The 24,156-nt window shown below is 36.5% G+C and overlaps 2 protein-coding genes across 3 annotated transcripts; one reads left to right on the top strand and one right to left on the bottom strand.

Annotated features, from left to right (window-relative positions):
- Positions 1-624: 624 nt before the first annotated feature.
- On the bottom strand, positions 625-7,231 carry LOC104905308 (hypothetical protein). Of its 2 annotated transcripts, none has more exons than XM_010693799.4 (7): positions 6,981-7,231; positions 6,529-6,800; positions 4,961-5,612; positions 4,660-4,859; positions 3,656-3,900; positions 1,254-3,045; positions 625-1,165 (listed from the first exon to the last, which is right to left on the bottom strand). In XM_010693799.4, exons 2-6 carry the CDS (start codon positions 6,798-6,800, stop codon positions 1,820-1,822), a joined length of 2,595 nt encoding a protein of 864 aa, XP_010692101.1. In that variant the 5' UTR covers positions 6,981-7,231; the 3' UTR covers positions 625-1,165; positions 1,254-1,819. The 2 variants fall into 2 exon arrangements, with proteins under 2 accessions (XP_010692101.1, XP_010692100.1); XM_010693798.4 differs by having other exon boundaries at positions 1,268-3,045.
- Positions 7,232-9,303: 2,072 nt separating this feature from the next.
- LOC104905309 (histone-lysine N-methyltransferase ASHR2) lies at positions 9,304-12,351 on the top strand. Its single transcript, XM_010693800.4, has 2 exons — positions 9,304-10,085; positions 11,512-12,351. Exons 1-2 carry the CDS (start codon positions 9,678-9,680, stop codon positions 12,202-12,204), a joined length of 1,101 nt encoding a protein of 366 aa, XP_010692102.1. The 5' UTR covers positions 9,304-9,677; the 3' UTR covers positions 12,205-12,351.
- Positions 12,352-24,156: the final 11,805 nt, after the last annotated feature.

The raw sequence follows: 24,156 nt of genomic DNA, 5'->3' as shown, positions 1-24,156 counted from the left end.
AATTGACTTAAAACTGAAAAACAAGCGTAAAATTTATTTTATCATAAAACTAACCCGAACTATTTTATAAATTTACACAAATGTTAGATACTGGTAAAACTTCTTTGTATACACAATAATATAATGTAGGGAAAATTTCAAAAAATTACCTTTTATAATCAAAAAATTTCAAAAAACTACCTTTAAAAAATTTTCTTTCAAAAAACTACCTTATATAACAAATTTGTTTCAATGTACTACCACTTTATGTTTATATTTAATACTGATCAATAAATGACAGTCACCGTAGGTGTTGTTGCCGACGGGGCAGCGAGAAAAGAAGAGAGAAACGAGAGGGGAAGAAAGAAAAGCAATTTACGATGACTTAATCATTGGTGATTAAACCTCATTCATGATAAAATGGTAGTACATTGAAACAAATTTGTTATATAAGGTAGTTTTTTGAAAGAAAATTTTTAAAAGGTAGTTTTTTGAAATTTTTTGATTATAAAAGGTAGTTTTTTGAAATTTTCCCTATAATGTAATCTGCATACATTTTCTATCTAGAAATGACTGATAATAGTAAACTAAGATATCTTTATAGATAAAAATTGACTGAAAACTAAAGAAACATACAATTCTACATCAGAGCAAATAATCGTAAAATTGACCCATACTTTTATGCAAGTGTTAGATTACATGTAAAGCTTCTCTAAATACACGATTATATAACGATATTAAACAATACTTTATCAGCACAAATTGACCGATAATTGTAAATTACTTCCTTTAAAGCTAAATACTTCACCCATTTTTTTTGCATTTTACCAATGCACTTCTTGCACCTTAAAATCATTTATTGCATATTACAAAAATGATGACGATTGAATATTAATAAAATACATTTCATTTTTTTAAAAAAAATATAACTATATATAATGACAAATTGACAATACCCTATTTTAAAATTACATCTATCTTTTTCCCACTTCCATCAAACTTTCCTCTTCTATCCTGATAACTGCAAAAGTGCAAATGCACACTTCCATCAATTTTCCTTCCCCTTCTATCCTTTCTGCTAACAGCAAAAGTGCAAATGCAACCTCTCATAGCAATTGGAAATACCCACATAAATACTGAGGCAATAAAAATAATTCTTCATTACTTCAGTTGCTGTAGCCATAGCCTGTAAAAGCAATGCAAGAAATAAACAACAAAAGCACATTACTATGATGCATATGAATAAAGACTGACTAATGGGTATAAAAAGATACCGTATACGACTTACGAGCATGAACATGAAAGAAAAGTGTCCTCCATCCTCAAGAGGGTATAGCGACTATAGCCCCAATGGCCAACCCCAGCTTCAATAAATATGCCCTCGGGATATCATCTGATGACAGATATGCCCTCGGGGTATCATCTACTAATAGATATGGGTTATGACCTTGGAATATCACCAATAAGTGTGGAACCTCAGATTGAGAGCGTATCATCTCCTATTTCATTGTCATGGTTCTTCTTATCAATAATCTAAATCTCTTTGCCCAAGGAAGATGCAACAATGTCACCTGCTAATGTTATTCTTGCAAACCCATTCACACTGGAGGCGAAACTATTAGCATTGTCCAATTTACAACTCCCTTTTCTTTAGCTTCAGGGAGTATACACAGCAGTTCTGATTCCACTGTCTTTGTTGATGTTAATGCCTAAAACCAAGTCACCACAACACCTTTCAGCATATTTTTCCACAATCTACATACTATCCTCCAGTTTCATGTCTCAAAGATGTATTTGTAGTGCAGGAAGAAAGACTTTCAACTGCATTACCATCGTCTCTTTAAATCTTCCCATCTGTCCCCTTCTTCATCTCCCCCTCTTTATCTTTGGTTTTCTGTTTCTTTGCTGGATGAGGACCGGCTTTCGTTGAAGATTTTGATCTCCTATAGAACTTAAGAGCAGTGTTATCATCAATAGAATCAACTGTTTCAGCAATCTTATCTCCGCAATCATAATACCGATTGGTAACCGAACACGGATCACGGGATTCTGCAGAAGGAGCTGTATCTATAGATAGAGATTCTTCTGTCATATCTTCCGGACAAATTTGATTTGAGATGTCACCATCATGGAAAGTATCATTCCCATTCACATCATGGAAATCTGTAAGAAGAGTTTTGTCCTCATTTACCGACAGAATATCAGCAGGTAGAACTCCGTGCATGGCAAATAAGCCAGAAGGCGAGATACAGATGGATGACGGGTCAATCTCCATTTCATCATGGAATGCACTCTCATTACTTGTACCTTTTTCACCTACCCCATTGTTTAGCAACCTTGCATCACCATTGCTTAGATTCCTAACCTGACCTTGTTCAACAATGTCCAAACTATTGTCAATAAGAGAAGACATTGAGAATGCTGCTTGTTGCTCAATCTCATTGATCATTCTCTCGTTACTGTCAAAATCTGCTAACGCATTTAGCTGCGTCTGTAAAGAAGCCATGAGGGAAACAGCATGATCACGAATCAAAGAATCATGAGACATGCAACAAAGCATTTTGATCAATGCTCGCTTATACTGGTACAAACTGACAGAAGGTTTAGAAGATTCTTTTTTGCGGCATACGAAGCTAACCTTACAAACATGCTCACACAAATTACCCCCTTCTGATAAAGTGCAGTCGCAAATAGAAAATTCAGAACCAGGGTTTGATACCACATAGAACTTGTCGCGATCTTGTGGGTCTATAACTTTCGCTCGTGGACCTTCCAGAATGACATCAGAGTCAGGGATTTCCAATGAACTGCGCCAAGATGTTAATCCATCCATCCACTCATCTCTCCAGTATCGGGCAAAATCATGCTTTGCTGGGTACTCATCAAGCCAAAAGAAAGAGTGTACTTTTGTGGCCAACTTGTCTACCAACCAATCTACACGTTGATATACACTAGAATCTTTCTCATTTAATACTCTAACATTCATCTGACGGTGATAAAATTCAATCGTCGCACTTGTCTCCTGGGTGGCAAGAGGAAGGGTTTCCAAACAGGTAGCCCAAGACCCTAAGAATTAAAAAGCCATCAGGTAAAAGCGCTCACAATAGAGTAATTATGTGGTGGACTCCACTTTAAGACAAAGACATACATTATGGAGCAAGGTCCTCAAATCTTTTCATGTAAAAGGCTAGCAGAAAGAAAGCAATGCGATCATAGGATGTAAGACAGACAAGACATAGGTCCAATCCAAGTCACATTCCACATCTAGGACAAAAGTGAAAGGACACGGCATTTAAGAAATATTGTCCTGATTCTGCAAGACTTCTGCATATCTTTCCACATTAAAGATACATATACATTTCAGCTTCACTTGATTGTTAGTTGTGGTATAAAATCTTATCTCAAACCTAATTTTGCATATATATGGCATGACTTTCTATGTTTTCCCTCTATTATCAAAAAAATTCACTACAAATATGGGGATCAAGATAATTGATTGTTCAGGGTTAATTTCAAGCATCAGGTAAGGACTCCATACCCTTGTGGGACTGCATAAGGTACTTGCTTGAAATATATCAAAGTAACATAGATGGTATGTAAGTATACTTCATATAACTATGAATTGAAACAATTTAAGAAAAGAGCAAAGGAACAAAGATGGGAGTTTGTGACTAACCAATTCTGGGGTACCACACAGCTTTGAAGTATTCCACAAACTCTGAGTTATCCACATAATCTTTCATAAAATCATCAAACAAAGTCACATTTCCTTGTCCAGTGCATATCTCTGACACAACTTGCCCGAGCCGTTTTGATATTTGAATTCGCATTTCGTTTTGAGAACACCTCTCCATTAAGGCTTTATGCCACGCATGACGAACACGCCACATTGATATCAGCACAGAGCACTCAAATACATCCCTGAGCAAATGACCAGATATATCATATGTGAGCAAGATGACAAATTCACTCTATTGATTAGTTAACCACCAAAAAGCAGTATTTTTATCATCATGAAAGAAGCCAGTTCTTGTGATCCCTTAATTGACACTTTTCCCAGGATAAAATACACAATTTCCATGGTGTCATTTTGGTGGCTTAGTGCAAATCAGATATTATGATATATCACACAATCTCCCCCCAGAACTAACTGGTGTGCTTCTGGAATTACACAATAGGTAGTGCCACGAACCATGAAGGGAGGGGGGGTAACGACATAACTCTCGAAGTAAGTTGCAGGCCACGAGAAATAGCAGTTCACAAACCCAAAGATGTCGGAAAACTGAAATTAGTGCCATCAAAAGTAGAAACTTCTATTGGTGCATACTTTCACATACTTCACGAAACGATATGAGGGGAAAATGACTTATTTTCAGAAACAGAGTAAGATTTGTCAGCTACAAAAATAACTTGAAGCAGATTGAAAAACCAATAGTTCTCAATGTTCCACAATTTAAAACAGATTACCTACATTTGCAGAGTGTTCAATGCTATCTTCAACCTCAATAAATAAAGAGTGATAATTTGACGCATAAAACACACATAAGGAGAATGTGTAAGGTTATTATAATGTTGGTCTCAAACACATCATAATAAGGAAAATATTTTCATACAATAACATGAGATGACATAGTAGCCAGATTCATTCTGATTTCCTAGTTGATAAGCCAAAAAACATACCTAGTCGCGTTAATGTCGGTTAAAGGATCATCTATAATAAACCCAGCCAACTTCCACGCGGGATCTTTTGTCAAAACCCTGTTGTGAAGAGCCCTCATCCATTTATACAAGTCCCTTCCTGAAAACCTTGGGGAAATCACCCAAGCTACTGGAATAGCCTTGTTCTCTGAATTGAACACAAGAAGACTGTGGACCGGATACTACATAAATCAATAGAGTCACTTGAAGGGGGATCATAATCAGTTAATGTAATACAAGGAAATGAACAAAAAGTAATATCGAAGGATAGAAAAGAACAAACCTTAAATTTGTTTGTTCCAAATCTCGAGTCAGAAGCGAGAAGACCACAATTACCAAATCGAATCATTTGCTGCAACTGCCACTCAGTTTGAATTCCAATTGTAAATGGGCCAGACTCCGAGAAGTCCTTATAGAAGAAAACACATGTTGGATGACTTTCCACCCACAGGCGAAGGCTGACAGCATCATCAGCATCTAGCTCATACTTGGTTCGTCTTAACCTTTTCTCTTGTCTTCTCACAAACCTATGTGTCAGAAGATCATCACGATTAAAAGGACCCCCCTGTTTTTCTACTGATTCATTGTGTCTCTGCATTATGGTCTCCACAGATACACCAACATATAACAAAGAGTGAACACGCAGGCGAAGATCCTCAGAGATGTATGGAGCATACATAGCACGAGTTCCAACAGCCTTCTTATCTTGTGGACCATGACAGGGCAATCCATTCTTATCAACATGTTTATCCTGATTATATATAATAAGTGCCACAGAAGGCCGAACAATTAGTCGTTTGACAATAAAGTGACAGGTGCAACCCCTCTTTGTATTAGGACGTCCAGCAGATTTCTTCTTTGGGATGTACGTGTTTCTACTTGGCCGTACAATTCCACCTTTCCTAAGGTCATCTGGCCCAAAAGAGCACCAGTACCTAAAGTTGAAAATGTCACAAATAAGTCAAATAAAAAACAAACCACCACGAAGAATGTTCACAAACTTAGATAGTAGATACAATCCAAACAATCTTGAAAGAGCTATACTAAGTGATTTCCTGCTTCAGCATCACTAATAAGTTTAATTCTAAATCCATACTGATGAAACTCAAACTCTTAGGGTGGGTGTGGTTGGGACTTGGAGGAAAATATTTCCCAAGAAAACTATTTTCCTCACTTTCCTCTGTTTGGTTTGGATCGGATCAAAGAACAGAAAATATGGGTTGAACTTCATTTCCAAGGGTGGAAAATGACTTTCCCTAGGGAGATAAAGGAAGCCACGCTTTCCCCCACTCTATCAAACAACAACACAACACAAACAAAGGAAAAGAGATTCAGAAGAAAGTTACTTTCCTTGCAACCAAATAAAGGAAAATCAATCTAAAATTGAGTTTTCCTCTAAAAAATGGTCTTCATGCCAGTGTTACTCCAACACCTTCATTTACCTCAAAAAAGGAGTGCCGTGTCATGTCCGACACGACACTTTACTTAGATACTTCATTTTAAACTAAAAACTTGACTTTTTCTACAAAATAGCCGAGTCGGACACTTGGACACCCGTATACAAGTAGACAATCAATCCGTGTCTGAGTAACATAGCTTCATGCAAAATCAATTTGCATTGGAAATGTTTTTCGTCCAACAAACGCACCCTTAACAACACATTAGAGCCATCTTCACAAACATCATTCACAGTCCAAGTCATTTCTAATGCATTTCTTAATGTTTGTTTGACAACCCATAGTTCAGTCTATCTATTTCAATATTTCAAATTACAACCAAATGAAGTGATTTCCTTCCAATAGTAGTAAACCTCAACACAAGCCATAATAAGAACAAGGAAAAGAAACTCACAAGATATATTCAAGAACACCATCAACCTTCACTTTGTATGATGCCTTAGCACGGCGATGCCGCCTCGCTTCAACATGAAACCCAGTTGGGCAATCTTTGTTTGAGGATTCACCCCTAATAAAATCATTAACCCTAGCAAATGGAATTAAAGCAACTCTATCTATATTATCCCTCCATCCTTCCACTTTAGACCAAACTATATCACAAGCACTAAACTCCATTGTTGGAGGACTTTGTACTGGGAGTGATAATATCTCATCCCATCTCGCCATCTGCAACAATTACACAACAAATTTCATACTTATTTTGTACTATATTCTTAAGCAATACCTAATTAATTAGCATGAAGCTAAAACCCAAAATCTGTTTTTTTTTTAGTATAGCAATGTAAAAGCAAATATTATTAGAATTGAAGAAACTATGAAATAGATTGAGAAAATTGTTAAACGAACCTTGAAATTTATGGAAGAGTTATATATGAAAATTTGTCGAAGAAGCTTTGTTTGCCTGCAAATTCGTTTAGCTTACTCTTTTTATTTGTTGCTCAATTTGGAGGGGAGATGATTTTATGACGTAATTTCGATATTGTGTGTGGCAATTCGTACTTTTTCACTTAAATGTGGAATGGATGATAAAAATTAAAGAGAGAACAAGAGATGTAAAAATTGTAATAAGGATTAGGGTTAGACTTTAGAGTGTAAAGTTTAAGTAAAGACTTGTTTTTCTTTTCCTTCTCCCTTTTTCCTATTTGTCTTTCTCACTATCACCAATGGGTGATAGGTCGGGTTGGGCTTGTTCACAGACTCGGCCCGTTGGCTTGGGGCAATGGTGGCAGACCCGAGCCTGTGGGTGGCGGGCAATGCCGGTTGAACCTGAAATTTTCCGATTTTGTCCATGGTCGGTCGAAGGCCTGCAGATCAAGATCGTGCCTCTTTCGGGTTTTGCTTGTATTTTATGTTGTTTTTTTTGGATTATGAGTAGTTTTAGACGAAGAAATAAAAAGAAGGGGAAATCGGCCCGCGAGCCTGCCTACGAATCATATAATCGGGCTCGTGGTGGGCCGAACCTGAAATAAAATTTCTTGATTGTGGCAAGCCCACAAACCACGTAGCGGGCAACAAATCGGGACTCATAACGAGCTCGAACGGGCCAAAATCGTGCCAGCCCAATCTATACCCGCATCCAGTAGAAACCGAAAATTACAGAATTTTGATTCTCTATTTCTTTTTGGGTAATATCTTATTTGAAGAGTATAAGTTTATAACATCTCAACCAGTTTAAAATAAATTCTAAATCCCTTCTTATTTTCCCCTTTATGTATTCATCATTTTCCACCATTGCTTTTCTCGATCCTAGAAATTGACCATATCTATTTCTTTTAGAAAATGAAAGGATCCCAACTCGAAACCACAACACTTAACAACGAATGAAACTATCTTACAAAACATTTTGTTGTGATAATAGTATTGGGTCGGGTTTGTCCAATTTTATGGAGACCAAGTGATTCTCAAGGTTATATTGTCGCAATCTCATTACATGAAGAGTTGGAGAGGTTTCGCTCTAGTATTATTCACTAGGAGGTGGATGTTGAAGCGGCTTTGGTATAAGAATGCCAAAAGCTAGGTAAATTAGCCGATTTTTAGGTTCTAGTACTCATTTAAACACACAAAAATTACTATATAGTTTCTCTCAAAATACTTGAAACGTTTCTCTGGCACTATCAATGCATAACTTGAATTATCAATATTTCTAGTTCTCTCTAAGTGAAATTTATAAAAAGTTGATAATTTAAAAATATATATGTCGAGATAAATCTAACAAAACTCCATATAAATATATTTCTCCCTACGTAGAACTCAGAAAACATAGTCTAAAGAGACTATGTCAATAGTGCATAAGTCAAAATGTTAGAATTTTTCATTTTGAAAGCTAGACCGCCAACCTGCTATTGTTGTTAGGCTCTATAATAAGTGCTCGTTTGGTTGAATGTAGGAAGTGTAAAATTGTAAATTCCTTGGAATATTATCTTCCCATGTAATTGTATTTCCAAGGAATTGCTAGATGTTGTTTGGTAATTCAAGGGAAATGAAAATTCCCATGGAAATTTTCACTTACTTAGGTCCCCCTAGGTAAGTAACTTCCTCCATTTTATTGGAAGTGGAACTTCCTAGGAATTTCTACTTCCATGAATTTGTCGACCAAAAAACACCAAACAATTCCAATTCATAGGATTTCTAACTTCCTATGTTACATAGGCCCTGTTTGGTGATTAGAGTTTAGAGTTTAGAGTTTGTGGTTAGATGATTACTTTTTTGTTCAGAGGATTTGACTGTTGATTTAAATAATTGTTGTGTAGATAATTGTCTAGAGTTTTGTACTTTTTAGAGCATGTAAAATAACATTTATAGACATATGTCTTTTATAAAAACAAATTTTAGTTTTAATATATGGACAAAATAGTCATTTGTTTTTTCTCTCTCCAAAACTCTCATGAAAAAGCTCCTCTACCCAGCTTTTCCAAAAGAGAGTTTTGATCAGAGTTTTTGGTACAAAACTCTCTTTAATCCTCTCTCTCACCAAACACCCAAATTAGAGTTTTTATTAGTCAAAACTCTAAACTCTCTCTAAAATTCCCTCCCCCAAACACCCCCATAATGTTAACCAATCAAACCCCTAAATTATGTTGATAAGACACTCAAGTCCATGATGGTCCATTTGAGCAATTCAAGCCCAATAACTGAGCTAACCAATAATTGACCATATCCAACAATACCATTATGTTATGTCTCCACTCTCCAGCCCACATCTTAGACAAGCCAGTCTTAAAAGAAGTTTAGAGTGAAATTTTGCAGGCAAATTAAAATAATGGCAGCAAAAAGAGTGATGAGGTCAGTTTTGAGCAATTCCAAGCAACTCCTCAGATTAAGGGGCAATCTTTGTGCATTTGTGCTGAAATTTTGACAACTTGTTGGAATCATATAGGGCTACAATCTGAACGGTCGGATCTTGTTTTAGTGCTTCGGTTTGTGAGATCATATTGCTTGGGTGATATTCTTCACTTTTGCTTCTCTATTTGTAACTCTATTATGTGATAATTATCTTCTTTTGTGCAGTTTTTAGTTGGTTGTTGTATTGTTTGGTTAATTGTCATGGCAGTGGAAAAAAGTCAGATATCAATATCAGACTATTTAAGTCTAGAAAAAATTGAGGAAAAGGGCAGAGGTTTTGCAGCATCTGAACCATTAAAAGGAGGCCAAATTATTTTGCAAGAGTCACCCATTCTTGTATTTTCTGCCTTTCCTCTAAGATGCCAAAAATTACAAGAGGTTGCTTCTTCTAACACCACTGCATATTGTTCACACTGTTACCGGTGCATGGTTTCAGAAGGACTTACATGCCCTACATGCTGTGATAGTACTCCTAATGACATCATTTTCTGCAACTCTAAGTGTCAATCTTTGGCTCTCACTACAACACACACTCCTTGGGTGTGTGATGCCCTTGGAAGATTGAGGCATTGCTCTTTATTGTTGGAACATCAACCCGAAGAACGTCAGGTATGTTATAGGCCTTGTGTTGAGTTTCTTAGGGTGTGTTCGACAACAACTTTTTCGAGTATTTTTTGGAGTTTTAATCAAATCAAAACGGTGCTAAATTTGGAGTTTTAGGCTATGTTCAGTTCATCTTATTTTTGCTTATTTCAAATTTAATCAGATCAGATCAGAAAAAATAAGTTCAAATCAGATCAGTTCAGATCAAATTATGCTTATATATAAAAATCATTATTACTATTAAATATCTTTCATTACATATTAGTAAAAATTATAATAATTGAATATTAATAAAATACTCATTGAGACGAATCAAACAAGACTCCACATGACTATATTTTTTCTTATATATTGAGAAAAATCTAAAAGATAAGATCTTGTAAATCAGATCAGATCAGTTCAGATCAGATCGGAAAAATAAGTTCAGATCAGAAAATTTCAGGTGAACTAAACATAGCCTTAATCAAGTCAAAACAGTGCAAAATTTGGAGTTTTAGGCCTTATTTGGTTGACAAAACAAATCATGAGAAGTGCAAATTCCTAGGAAGTAGAAGTATATGAAGTTGTTTGGTTGGCAAAACCATGGGAATTTGCACTTCCTAGGAAGTTCTACTTCCTCCAAAATTGGTTTATTCTCTCCTCTTTCACCAATTGGTTTTAGGATGGAACCTCCTAGCTTGTAAGTGGGCTAAACTCTCCTCCTCCTTATTGGGTTACCCAGACCCATTTTCATATAAATCTAAAAATTAACATGGTATCAGAGCCCGGGTTGTGGGTCTCTTCTAAACTGGGCTTCTAATCAAGCAACTAGATAAGGGTTTACCTCGACAGGATGTCCAGCCCCTAAGAGGATTATTTCTGATTACCTTTCCAATTAGCTCTAAATTCTAAAGATACTCACAAGTGAGGGGGTGTGTTGAAACCCAATAAGTGCCCACTTGTGAGTGTCCCACATTGGAGAAAGAGGAGATAATAAACCACTTTATAAGATAAGGAGTTACTCCTCCTATCACCAATTGGTTTTAGGATGGAACCTCCTAGCTTGTAAGTGGGCTAAACTCTTCTTCTCCTTATTGGGTTACCCAAACCCATTTTCATATAAATCTAAAAATTAACACTTTTGAAAGTTGATTAGTACATCTCAATTTTTGATTATTTATCACTGAACTAGGCTAATTGTTTCGAATTACTAACATGATAGCTAATAATCTAACAACTAACAACAAGTACAATTGGTAACAACTATCGTGACAACTAACAACCTAGTGCAACAACTACTTTTGCTGAACAGTTAATTTTATTACTAAAACTAATCGAAGACTATTGCTCCATAAATTAAAGCTTAATTTCATAGATTTACATTGATTTTTGCTGATTCATTATTAGTGTTTTATATCATGTATGCAGTTTCTGATCTTTACTAATAAACCAGGTACAAGCTCGTTACTTGGTAGCTGCATACAATCTTGCTATGATTTCTCCTCGAGCCTTTGAATCATTGTTATCACTTCATGGAGATGGCAAGAAAATTGACATAGAAATTGCAACATTTCTCCATTCTATCATCACAACACTTTCATTTCCAGAAGGATTTGCACCTCTGACAATAGAAATGACAGCATCTCTCCTAGACAAAGAAAGCTGCAACTCCTTTAGTCTAATGGAACCTTATTCCCAAGGTGGGGGAAGATCAACTAGAGCTTATGGTCTTTACAAGAATGCTTCATTCTTCAACCATGACTGCCTACCTAACGCTTGTCGTTTCGATTACCTTGACAGTAGTCCTAACAATGATAAAAACACTGATATAATTATCCGCTTGATACATGACGTTCCTCAAGGTAAGGAGATATGTTTGAGCTACTTTCGAGTTGGGTTAAGCTACGGCGAAAGGAAGAAGAGGTTGATAGATTATTTTGGCTTTGAATGCTTTTGTGATCGATGTAAGGTTGAGAGTAGTAGGCAGGATGAGGGAGATGATTCTAGGTGTGCTTACTTCTTTGCCAAATTCGTGTGCGAGAGGAAGGATTGCGGGGGTACATTGGCTCCTTTGCTACCTTCTAATGGTAATCAATTCAATGTCATGGAGTGTAATTTTTGTGGGATGAGCAAGAACAATATCTAGCATATATAGTAGCATGATATTCCTAGCTATGGGAGGACTTGTAACTTGTATGTTTTCATGTCATGGTGTTTGTTTGTTTTCCTTACTAATGGTACTTGATTTCTTCAGAAACGTGTTATGAATTAAGGTGACTCTTTATTTACTAAAGAGTGAAGAAATGATGATAAGATGACTGAGAGTGGTGTCATCTTAATCAAATTAAATCAGCTGTATTTTTCTAGCTACTACTACTAGAAAGGTTGTTTAACTAGTTCCCCTCAGAAAGGTTGTTTAACTAGATAGTCTTGAGATTAATCTACTCAACCGTCACATAATACTTCCGGGCTTACGGCTCATTTGGTAAGAAGCCGTAAATGGTGGGATCGATAATGCATTATAGTTTAAATTACTAAATTTGTACTAGAAATCCAATGTCATTACCTATGGTGGTAATGCTAATTCATCCCAAGATATCCATTTTCTTTCTAAAATCTAATTACTATCAATTACCACTTGTGAAGGTGGTATTGGGTGGTGCTGAAAGTTTATAAAGGGAAATATATGTTTTATGATAAAGTTTCATTTCCATGGTTATTGACATGAGAACTTATTCAAAAATTTACACTAAATTACATTACCATTACCAGTACTATTTATGGCCACTAATCAAATGGGATGTTATTGTCTTGCTTTGAAGACTAAACATGTGGGTAAATATTTGGAGTTTCCCTTTGTATATTATATGGATGGTCCGATCAACAATGATCATGATTGGGAATTATTTGATTGTCTTTCTCTTTTTTTAAGGAACACGTCAAGAGAGAGTTGGGATTTGGCTTAAGAATACTCCCTCAGTCCTAGAATATTTTGAACACTTTCCTTTTATGTTTGTCCCAAATTAGTTTGAACACTTATATTTTTTTTTTTTTTTGGTAATTAAAGTTTATTATTAAGCCCAAACACACATACAACCTACAATTAAGAGAATAACCCTTAATTCATTACTGCTCCTGGACAGACCCAGAGCTTACAATTCTTCAAGCCAACATTTATCAGCTTCACTAACATTGGTCCCAATAATCTGCATAATGCGATTCTTGATATTGAATTTTAATTCTTTCATGGTATGAGCAACAGTACCAATGACATTGTCCCAGTAGGCTCGGTTTCTGTTTTGCCAATAGAGTACACCACAGCAGCCAGAATAGCAAGACAGACTTTCCTCTTGAACTTAGATCCTGTATATCTCCTCCTGATCCACCTACACATTTGTAGAATAGGTTTACCTCCCCATTGAATCCCAATCCAATTCATAGCCTCATTCATACATCTAGAGCTGAATTCACAATCAAAGAACAAATGATCTCTGCTCTCAGAATGAGCCTGACATATCAAACAGCTATCAGAGTCAGTAATGCTAATTTGCTGTAGCCTGACTCTTGTTTTCAGTCTATTCTGTACTGCTAACCACAAAATGAATCTGTGTTTGGGCATACTATATCTATTCCAGACACAGTTAGCCCATGGTTGAGTGAAAGGGACTTGAGTAATGGCTTGATAGTGCTTCTTGATACTGAACTTATCATTAGTCATCCACTGATCACCAATTAACTTCTCACTAAGAAAATTCTTAGCTTTGCATATGTTTTTCCATGTCCAACTAGCCTGAGCAGGAGGATTGTAGGACCCCCAATGAGCTTCCTTTATGTAAATGCAGTGTACCCACCTCACCCAGAGGTTGTCTGACTTTTGAGCTATATTCCAGGCTAGCTTGCAGATGGCTACCAAATTCCAACTCATGATATCCCTGAAACCAAGGCCCCCATTCTTTTTGCTTCTACAAACATCTTCCCAAGCAATAGCACCAGCCTTACTGTCATTGTAGGTCCCAGTCCAGAGAAAACACCTACAGATACTATTAATCTCCTTCAAAACACACTTTGGAAGAATAAACAGTTGACCCCAGTACACATGAATACTCATAAGGACACTGTTAATCAATTGGCACCTAGCAGCAAATGAAAGATTCCTGGTACTCCAGGCTTTAATTCTACTCACCATCTTACTGATGAGAGCTTGACAATCCTTGCTTTTCAGCTTTGTAGTGGAAATAGAGACTCCTAGGTATTTAAGAGGTAGATAACCCCTCTTGAACCCACTAACATCCACCACTCTCTGAATATCACCATCACTCATGCCAGCAAAGAACACCTCTGACTTGTGCTTGTTCACTTCAAGCCCTGAAGCATTAGAAAACATTTGGAAACCTTGCAACAATGTATAAATAGATCTGAAATCACCATTGCAGAAGAGTAGTAAATCATCTGCAAAACAAAGGTGCGTGAGTTCCATTTGTTTACAGTGGACATGATATTTAAATCCTTCCTGCTCTTGCACAAACCTAAGAATTCTTGCAAGGTAGTCCATCCCAAGAGCAAATAACAAGGGAGACATAGGGTCCCCTTGTCTAAGGCCCCTTTGAGCTCCAAAAAAACCATTCAAAGACCCATTCAGCATAATAGAAAAAGTGGGTGTAGTAACACACACCATTATCAATTCCACAAAAAACTAGGGCACCCAATTCCTTCCAGCATTTGCTTTATAAAATCCCAACTCACTGTGTCATAGGCCTTTTTTAAATCGATTTTCATCATGCAGCTTGGCCTAGTAGCTTTTCTATTATACCATTTGAGAAGATCCTGGCAAATGAGCACATTGTGCAAGATGCTTCTTCCAGCTACAAATGCACCCTGACTATCAGAGATGATATCAGGAAGTATTTTATTAAGTTTTTCACTTATCAGCTTCGTAATACATTTGTATATTGTATTACAGCAAGCTATAGGACGAAAATCAGCAACATTCTCAGGGCATTTAGTTTTAGGAATCATTGTAAGAGTAGTGATATTAATCACTCTCAATAATTTCCCTGTCCTAAAGAAGTCTAATATAGCATCAGTGACTTCATTACCTACAATCTCCCAGCAATGTTTGAAGAACTTGCTGTTGAAGCCATCAGCCCCTGGTGACTTCTCATCTGGAATACTGTACATTACCCTCTTCACATCTTCCCTTGTAATAGCTGCATTGATGATCTGATAGTGCTGCTCATTTAACAGCTTTCCTTTATTCATGAGCATAGGAAATACTTTCTGCTTCTGCTCTTTGCAAGAGAAGAGATCTTTGTAGTATTCTAGGAATGCCTTCTCAACTTGTTCATGGTTTGAACACCAATCCCCACGCATCCCTTGAATTGTGTGCACTTTATTATGGTACTGCCTGGTCTTCAGAGCCTGATAAAAAACCCTAGTATTCTCATCCCCATTGCTGAGCCATGTAATTTTAGACTTTTGTCTAAGATAAGACTGGTGATCACTCTTAGCCCTGTGCAATTCCTCTTGGGCTAGTTTCTCTCTAGTGGCCATTCTACTGTCATTCACATTTAGATGCAACTCCTCTTGCACCTTAAACAGCTGCTGTCTGGCATTGATCAGGTTAGCTTCTACATCCCCAAAACCTTCCTTATTCATCTTCTTTAAATCCAGCTTGACTCTACTAAGTCTCTGCATGACCCTATACATAGCACAGCCCCTGATAGGCTGTTGCCAGATCTGCCTTACAACACTTATATTTTTGACATGGTCATACTATTACTATATAATTTATCTTACACGCCTTTGGTCAACACTCTACATTTATCAATAAAAATTACCCAACTTTTTCTCTCTCCTCCAATAAAAAATAATCTCACCAACTCCCATCACATCTACTTGCTTTATTAATAAAATAACATCGATCACCACAAAACAACTTATCACCTCAAACTAAGTATTCCAACAAGTATTCAGATCTTTCTGTAATGAAAAGGAGTATAATTTTAGCTTAATATACTCTCCCTAGGTAATTTCATATTGTCCTAGAAAATGTTTAAATTAAGAATTTACAACTTGTTTGAATGGAGCCATTTGAAATGAATTGAAGGTGAGGGGCAGTGAGGGATTTAGTGACCCTTGGTTGGATAAGGGTTGCATGATCCATTTTTCTTTCTACTTGTACTTTGTTTAGATTAGAGGTGTTCACTAGGCCGGGTGCCCAATGGCAGCCCGAGCCCAGCCCATCAATAAAAGGGTTAGGGTTGTTTTTTTTAGTTTTTGAATGGGTTTTAGATGGGTTATTTATTAGTAGGGTTGGGTAAGGGCTTTTAAGGATTTTAAATGGGCTTTAAAGGGTTTAGAATGGGTACCCATTCTTTTTTATTTTTGAATTCCACTTTCTATTTCTTTCTCCTAATAACTCACGTCTATTTCATTTCTTTCATTTTCTCTCTCCTAAAACCCTAAATCCCTCTTTCAATTTCGATTTTTGTCCCTTTTATTTTCCCCAATTTTTCCCCAAATCATAAACCCTAAAATTCTCTCTCCTCTTCTTTTCTCTGATTTTTTTTTTCGTTCCTCAATTTTATGTAAGTCTAACCCTAAATACGAATTTTTGTTTCTTATGAAGATTAAAATGATTCAGAAAAGCTGAATTTCTGTTTTTCGCCATCAAAGGTACGTACATCTCATTTCTTGTTTATAATTTGAGTTTTTTTAAGGGGATAATCTTATGTTTTTTTTCGTGTAACTTGCTTTTTTTATTGGGTTTTACTTCACTATCTTAGATCTGCTGCTCACTATATTTTTCATCGTTTGTGAAAATGTTCATTTCATTTTGTTTTTCCGTGAGTTGATTTTAGTATTGGATCGAAATTATGTTATAGTAGCAGCAATTTCTGCTACAGCTCAATAAAAGCTAATTCCTCCAAATTATGTTATAGTAGCAGCAATTTCTGCTACAACTCAATAAACAATAAATATGTGGTAGGAACTCAGTTTGTTGATTCTTGGACAAGTGAGCTTTAATGAAGCTTAAATGGTAGGAAAAAAAAATTCATTAACAGCATTTGAGCACACTCCGAATCGCAATCAAACAATTTTCTGGGATTAGATGATTTATCTGGTGTTAGATTATTACGATTTTAAATTGTAGATTGTAATGTGAATAATAAATCATTGGGTGCCAGATGTTATGATTTGTGTTGTTGATGTGAATATGGTATCTGTTATGTTTTATTTGTTGCACTAGACAGTTATATTTGATATGCGATTTCGACTTAATAATGTGCTATAGGTAATATTTGTAGCTTTAATTTGTTATACTTGCTGTAAGTCTCGATTCTAAGAAATGCTACTAAATCTTACTCTCCTGGTGGTATTTGTTATAGTATGCACTAACTCATGTTTTATGGATTTGTAGATCGATATGGACAGTGAACCATTGTCAAGGCCAACAGAGGATGGATATAGCGAGTATTCCGGTCCGGCACCCAAGAGGAAGAAGACATCGAAGGTGTGGCTTGAGTTAGTTGAAGGGATGAATGAAAAAGGTGAGAGAATAGCTACTTGTATTCATTGCAAACTTGGCTTAGCTGCTGGCCCTAATAGTGGAACATCTCATTTAAAGCAGGTGGTTGAAAGTGAAGGAAAGAACTTAGAAGTTGCTGTGATGACGAAAGCAGGTCTGCGTCAGCTTGAGGAATCTGAGATTGATGCCATTGTTGCAGAGATTGAAGCAGAGAAGGCAGCAGCTGAGGCTGCAAAGAAAGCTCCTGCTAGTTCATGTTAACTTGCAGACTTTTGTTCTAGGCTGTTCACTTAGTGTCTTAATGCTTTCCAATTCCAACTTTGTTTAGACTAAACATTGAAGTGTTGCAAATCAGACTTGGATTTCATTTGTGCTGTTAGTAGACGTATAATATATGTGATGCCATTGAAGTAGCTACTAATCAATGGGTGATTGGCTGATTTTGCTTCATTATGATTGGTAAAAGTATGTTCTTGCTGCTGTTGGTCTGGCATTTTACATTTTAAGATGAGTTGGTAAAAATATGTTCTTACGGAAATAATGGGCTGGGCCGGGCCGGGTCTCGTGGGCTTAAGCCCGGCCCGGCCCGATGTTGTTTTGACCATAGCCCGGCCCGGCCTGGCCCGGTTCACTTCGGCCCGGCCCGAACCCGGCCCGATGAACACCTCTAGTTTAGATACGTGATCGAATTCGGAGGGTATATATATGAGAGAAGAAAATGCAGAGGCTCATATAGTGATTTGATTTGTATCTCACAAGAGGTTGTACGATCAAACCACACTAGATATACTTTGGAGGTGGGGATTTCCCCTTATCCTACTCTCAAGGGGCATTGCCTGCAAACCTGACCGAGTTGACCTGTGCCGCTGTGCAAGATTCCGATCCAGTTAGGACGCCTTCTCCTTACCTTAAAAAAGTTCCTTTATTTGGATACAAAATAGTGGAAGGAAAGGGAAGATAATTGAAAATATTCATTTCCATCCCCTCTTAATAAACCAAATCCTTTCGTTGTTTAAAAGATTTGGAAGGAAAATCAACCTCACTCTTTTCTCCCATTCTATTCCTCTCCTTTCTCTCTACCCTCCCTTTTCCAGTTTCCTCTATCATTAGCTCATTACTATCGAAACAAAGTGTTAAAGAAACAAATTCCTTACAGCATTATAGAAACAAATCTTGACAACAAGTTATAAAACTGTTGATAAATATGAATATAGATTATTTTTTCGTTGCGTATTATAAAGTAAAAAATTTTTCTCTAATTTTCGAACAAAGAAAATTAATATATTTTTGATTTGTTGCTGTTGGAAACCGTTTGTTTTAGTGTTTGTTGTTAGATGACATCATAGTTACACTTTGTTGCCATTTAACAACAAACTAAGACAACAAATATTTGATCTGTTGACATGAAAAACAAATAATTTTACAGTTGTTGCTAAGTGGCATCATATTTGCGACTTGTTGCCATTTAGCAACAAACTACAACAGCTAATATTTGCTTTTGTTGACGTTAGAAATAATTAATTTTAGTATTTGTTATCACGTGAAATTATATTTCAGATTTGTTGTCATTTAGCAACAAAATACGATAGCCAATATATTATTGTTGTCACTAAAAACAATTAATTTTACTATTTGTTGATAGATGACATTATATTTTTAATTTATTATTATTTAGAAACAAATATGGAAAGAGAAATATGATTTGTTTCCATTGGAAATAATATATTTTACTATTTGACATTTGTTGCTGAAATAACATCTTAGTTTTTCTTGAATTATGTCCCATATCGAAGAAAGATAAGTGGAAATATCACCTTATAAGCTAAAGAAGTTTCACATAATATTATCAATTTGTATAGAATATCCTTTAAACATCTAAGTGTATTGATTCTCCACCCCTTCACTAGTTTAGCCAAGCACGTATTATCAAATTATAAGCAAAAAACATAATATTAACATACTATATATAAATAGTGCATTAGTCAAAGTATAAATCTGTAACAATTAATAGTTTTTTTTTTAGCAAATAATGTTAATAATTTGTTAGTATCATTTTCCATAAATAGACTTCACTAGGTTTTTCTTCCTTCCTAGCTCCGTTGTTCTCATCTCTCCCTTATACATTTCAATTTTCAAATGATGGTGTCACGAGAAATGTAGTCATAGGTTATTTTGAACTAGTTTACATACATGACAATTCTCTCCTATATAAATATTCTAGAATAATATCAATATAATTATTATAATTATTTTACTAGTTTAACGTTATGCATCATACTATAAAACAAAATGTAGGAATAGTACTATATGAAAACAACTCATTTCATGCAAAAGTCTTAAATTTGAGTATTCAAGTTTTGAGTTTAATAAAAATTTGAGGACATAGTAACTAGTTTGTGATTAATTTGACATGAAATGTAGGTAAGATATAATGTCTATACTCTATATCATGCAAATTGATCATTGACAATATATATTTCTCTATCAATGTTCATCACCATTATTACTAAAAGTTAGAGATGTGCATTTGATGTCACCTTTGCCACTTCTGTTCAAAACAATCCCACCTTTGGGAAATTTGAAAACAATCCCACCTTTATACCCATCTTCTTAAAATGAGCCTTTTACCGATTTGTGAAATTGGTAACTTGTTTTAGAAGGTGACTTTTCATGTGTCACCTTTTTATTGGTCTTCCCTCCTTTGCCTCCATATTTTCAGATTCTCTCACCTCACCACCCACCCCTACCTCCATAACAACTACCATATCACCATCAAACCTCCATTCCCACCACAACTAATTCCTGCCAACCCACCCCCGACCACTACCCCACCTCTTCCCACCATGACTAACTTTTGACAACCCACAACCTGACCACTACCCCACCACAACCCGTAACCCCACCTCCTCCCTCCACGACTAACTCCCGCCAAACCACCACCTGACCACTACCCCACCACAACCCACAGCCCCGCCTCCTCCCATCACGACTAACTCCCGCCAACCTACCCCCGACCATTACCCCCCCAACCCACCTCGAAACCTCACTAAAACCAATCGAAACCCATCCTACCCACTTGAAAACCCACCCTAACCCCAACCACTAAAATCCCGCACATTCCACCAAAAATCCAATGTAGATTAGGATGGTGCGGCGGTGTGGGAGGGGGATCGGGGTTAAGAGAAGGGGAATAGGGAGTAGTTGGTCTACAATGGAGGGGGGTCAGGGAGCAGGGGTTGCAGGACTGCAGGTGGAGGGGAGGGGGAGGGGTGGGGATGGGGGTTGGGCTTAGGGGTGGTGGTGGTGTTCATGGTGGGAAGAGAGAGCGGGAAGAGAGATAGAAATTAAAGAACAAAAAATAAAAAAAAATAAAAATATAACATGTTAAACAGGAGGTAGAAAGACTTGTTTTGAGAAGATGGGGGTCAAAAGTGGGATTGTTTCCAAATTTTCAAAAGGTAGGATTGTTTTGGATAGAAGTGACAAAGGTGGGATTATTAGTTTCCATTTTTCCTAAAACAAAACGTAGGAATAGTACTATATTAAAACAACTCATTTCATGCAAAAGTCTTAAATTTGAGTATTCAATTTTTGAGTTTAATAAAAATTTGAGGACATAGTAACTAGTTTGTGATTAATTTGACATGAAATGTAGGTAAAATATAATGTCTACTCTATATCATGCAAATTGACCATCGACAATACATATTTCTTTATCAATGTTCATCAGCATTATTACTAAAAGTTAGAGATGTGAATTTGATGTCAAAGACATTAATTGATTAGTACAGACATGATTATAATAGAACATTCTATATAACACTAATTACCAAGTTGATAAACTTCATTGGGCCCACACACAAGCCCATGTTGGAGGAGAGAGTGACCACATACAAGGTTGGCAGGGTTCCATCCTAAAACCAATTGGTGATAGGTGGAGTAACCCACCAATCTATATGTTAGTCATTCTCTCTCTAATTCTTCAATATGGGACAATTATTTCTAACTCACATGTGGGCTTTACTCTTAACACAAGTATAATAGTATGAACTAATTACAAGTCACATAGTGCGAAACCTTGTACTAATCAGACAGAAATTACATACGAACAACCGCCTCCTTGGATTAATCGAAGTGTTTCTTTTTAGAGTCGCTTCATCAAGGCCAACTCCTTAAGGAAAAAACAAGAAACTTTCTGTATGTGACAAATGATGCCAGACTAGCTAAAAAATGTGTTTTTTCATTTTATTATTGGCGGCAAAATGTTGTGTAAATACGAGTCAAACGATTGTGCACCATAAAGTTCAGTAGTTGTTTCTGCAAAAGCATCGATAGTAACATTAATTGCGACATCACAATTCATGTTTTCACCGATTTTTTCGGTGGTTTTGGTTTGTACCACACTATGTTTCTTCAAGTTGACCTGTGTTTGTAGATCTAATGGTTGTATACTTGTATTCTATTCATCATTCTTGGTGGTGGTTTTTGCTCCTTACGACTTTGAATAATAGCATGTATTTATGTTTAATTAGAAGACATGTTGCTTGAAGTTGGAGCTTTTTTTTTTTGGGTACATGGATAATGTTAAGACACCCTTCTCTCAAGGAATAATCCTAACGAATTAAGGGGGCATTTGGTTCATATTATGGTATGGGTTTGGAATTAGGAATAATGAAACCAAGGTGGTATGGGTTTGGAACTTGATACTTAATACCTTGCGTTTGGTTTCATTTAGGAATGAAAAATCTTCTTTTATTTAATACCTAGAGGTAAGGTATGAGCCATACCCACCTCCCCCCATGGGTTTCTAAAACCCCATACCTTATGGGTTTGAGGTATGGGTTTAAAATTTAGAAATAAGTTAAACAAACACTAGGTATGGGTTTTATTCATTCCAAACCCATACCTCATACCTAAAACTAGTGAACCAAACACCCCCTAAGTAGATAATTTTTTGTAGCTCAGGATTAGTGGAGATATCCATGTTATCCGAGGCCGCAAAACTATTATGACTTTTTTTTATAGAAGATCTGCTACTCGATTGGCTTCCTGAAAAATATGCTTAATAGTGTAGACTCTAAATTGACGAGCCAGATGTTGAATGTCTTCAATGAGTGTTTGGATGCTCCAAGGGAAACGTAGTGCCCTTGTAACACTCTTATAACTACTTGGTTATCTCCTTCAATATATAGATCTTGGATATTCTGATGAATGGTAAGAAGAAGCCCATTTCGTAAACCCCAGGCTTCAGCAACAAGTGCCGATGTTTGATCAAAATGATACACTTGAGCAGCCACAAGTTTGCCAGTAGAGTCACGGATAGCCACACCCCCAACAACTGAGGAGCCAGTAATTGAACCATCAAAATTTAACTTCAAACATCCAAGGGGCGGTGGCTGCCAACTGACCATAATTGATTTGCGAGACCTGCAAGCTAAGAAGGAAGAGAAGAGATAGTAAACGAAACATCTACCATAATTCGAGCATTCCACTCCAAATACAAATGTCAAGCTAGCTCTGTAATAAATATGATTGAAATTAAGCATATTATTTTCAAAGACAATTGAGTTGTGTTTCTTCCAAACACTCCATAAATTATAACAGAATAATTGTAAGGCTTTCGGGTAGGAACGGAGACACGTAAGGCTTTGAGCAAGATCTTGGGGCACTATATTATGAATTTTTTGTTGTATAAATTGACAATTTCAATATTGACAAAATTGATGGGAAAGAGAAGAATTAATCGCTAATAGTTTCACTAGCAGAATTACAAAGAGGGCAAAGAGTATCATTAGTGATTTATCGGTGTCCTAAAATATATGTGAAATATGTAAGATAATATTTTTAAAATGGAGGTAAAAAGTTCTCATTTCAAAAGTAGGATCTTGCTAAAAAAAAAAGATGTGTTGAAACTAGTAAAATGGATGGAGTGGATACTCCCATACTCTTTAAAAATCGCCTCCGAATCACCAAACCCTAAAGCGATCCTGCATCCGGTTCCCTTCTTCATCCATTTAATTTCACCCCTCCCCTTTCCCCTGTCGCATCGTCCCCCTCCCTGCAGTCGCGTCACACCGTTTCGCTCCCCTGTAGTCGCGTCGCCCCCTTCCCTAAAATCACGTCACCCCTTCCCCACAACGGTTCCACAGGTTTGTGCTCAATTTTTACCTTCGTTCTCTGTGCTTCCCTTCCTCTCCCTTTTCGAGTTTTCTAGGTTTAGTTCCCCCTCCCCGTTTTCATGTTCTCAGTTCTTGAAGTTTTAGGTCCTAGGTTCCCATTCCTCGATACCCAGTTTCAATTAGAGATGGTTAGGTTTTCGTATCTTCTTTCCCGTTCTCTTGCTCTACTCTTGAGTTCTAGAGTGTAGTTCCCCTTCCACGTTCTACGCTAGTGTTTGTTGTTGTGTTCAGTTGGCTCACTAAGGAAGCAACAGTTTGGTACTTGAAGGTTGCTTTTAGTTTTTGAAGGTGTAGTGCTCTGGATTGAGTGGTATAATGATTCAAGTGTTCACTTGTTTTCTTTGTTTTGTTTACATAATCAGATTAAGCTTTAGTTTAGGTTTATATAGAT

This window comes from Beta vulgaris, chromosome 1, assembly GCF_026745355.1.
Source record: "Beta vulgaris subsp. vulgaris cultivar EL10 chromosome 1, EL10.2, whole genome shotgun sequence".
NCBI classification, from domain to species: Eukaryota; Viridiplantae; Streptophyta; class Magnoliopsida; order Caryophyllales; family Amaranthaceae; genus Beta; species Beta vulgaris.
This window is presented reverse-complemented; position numbering and strand designations above follow the sequence as displayed.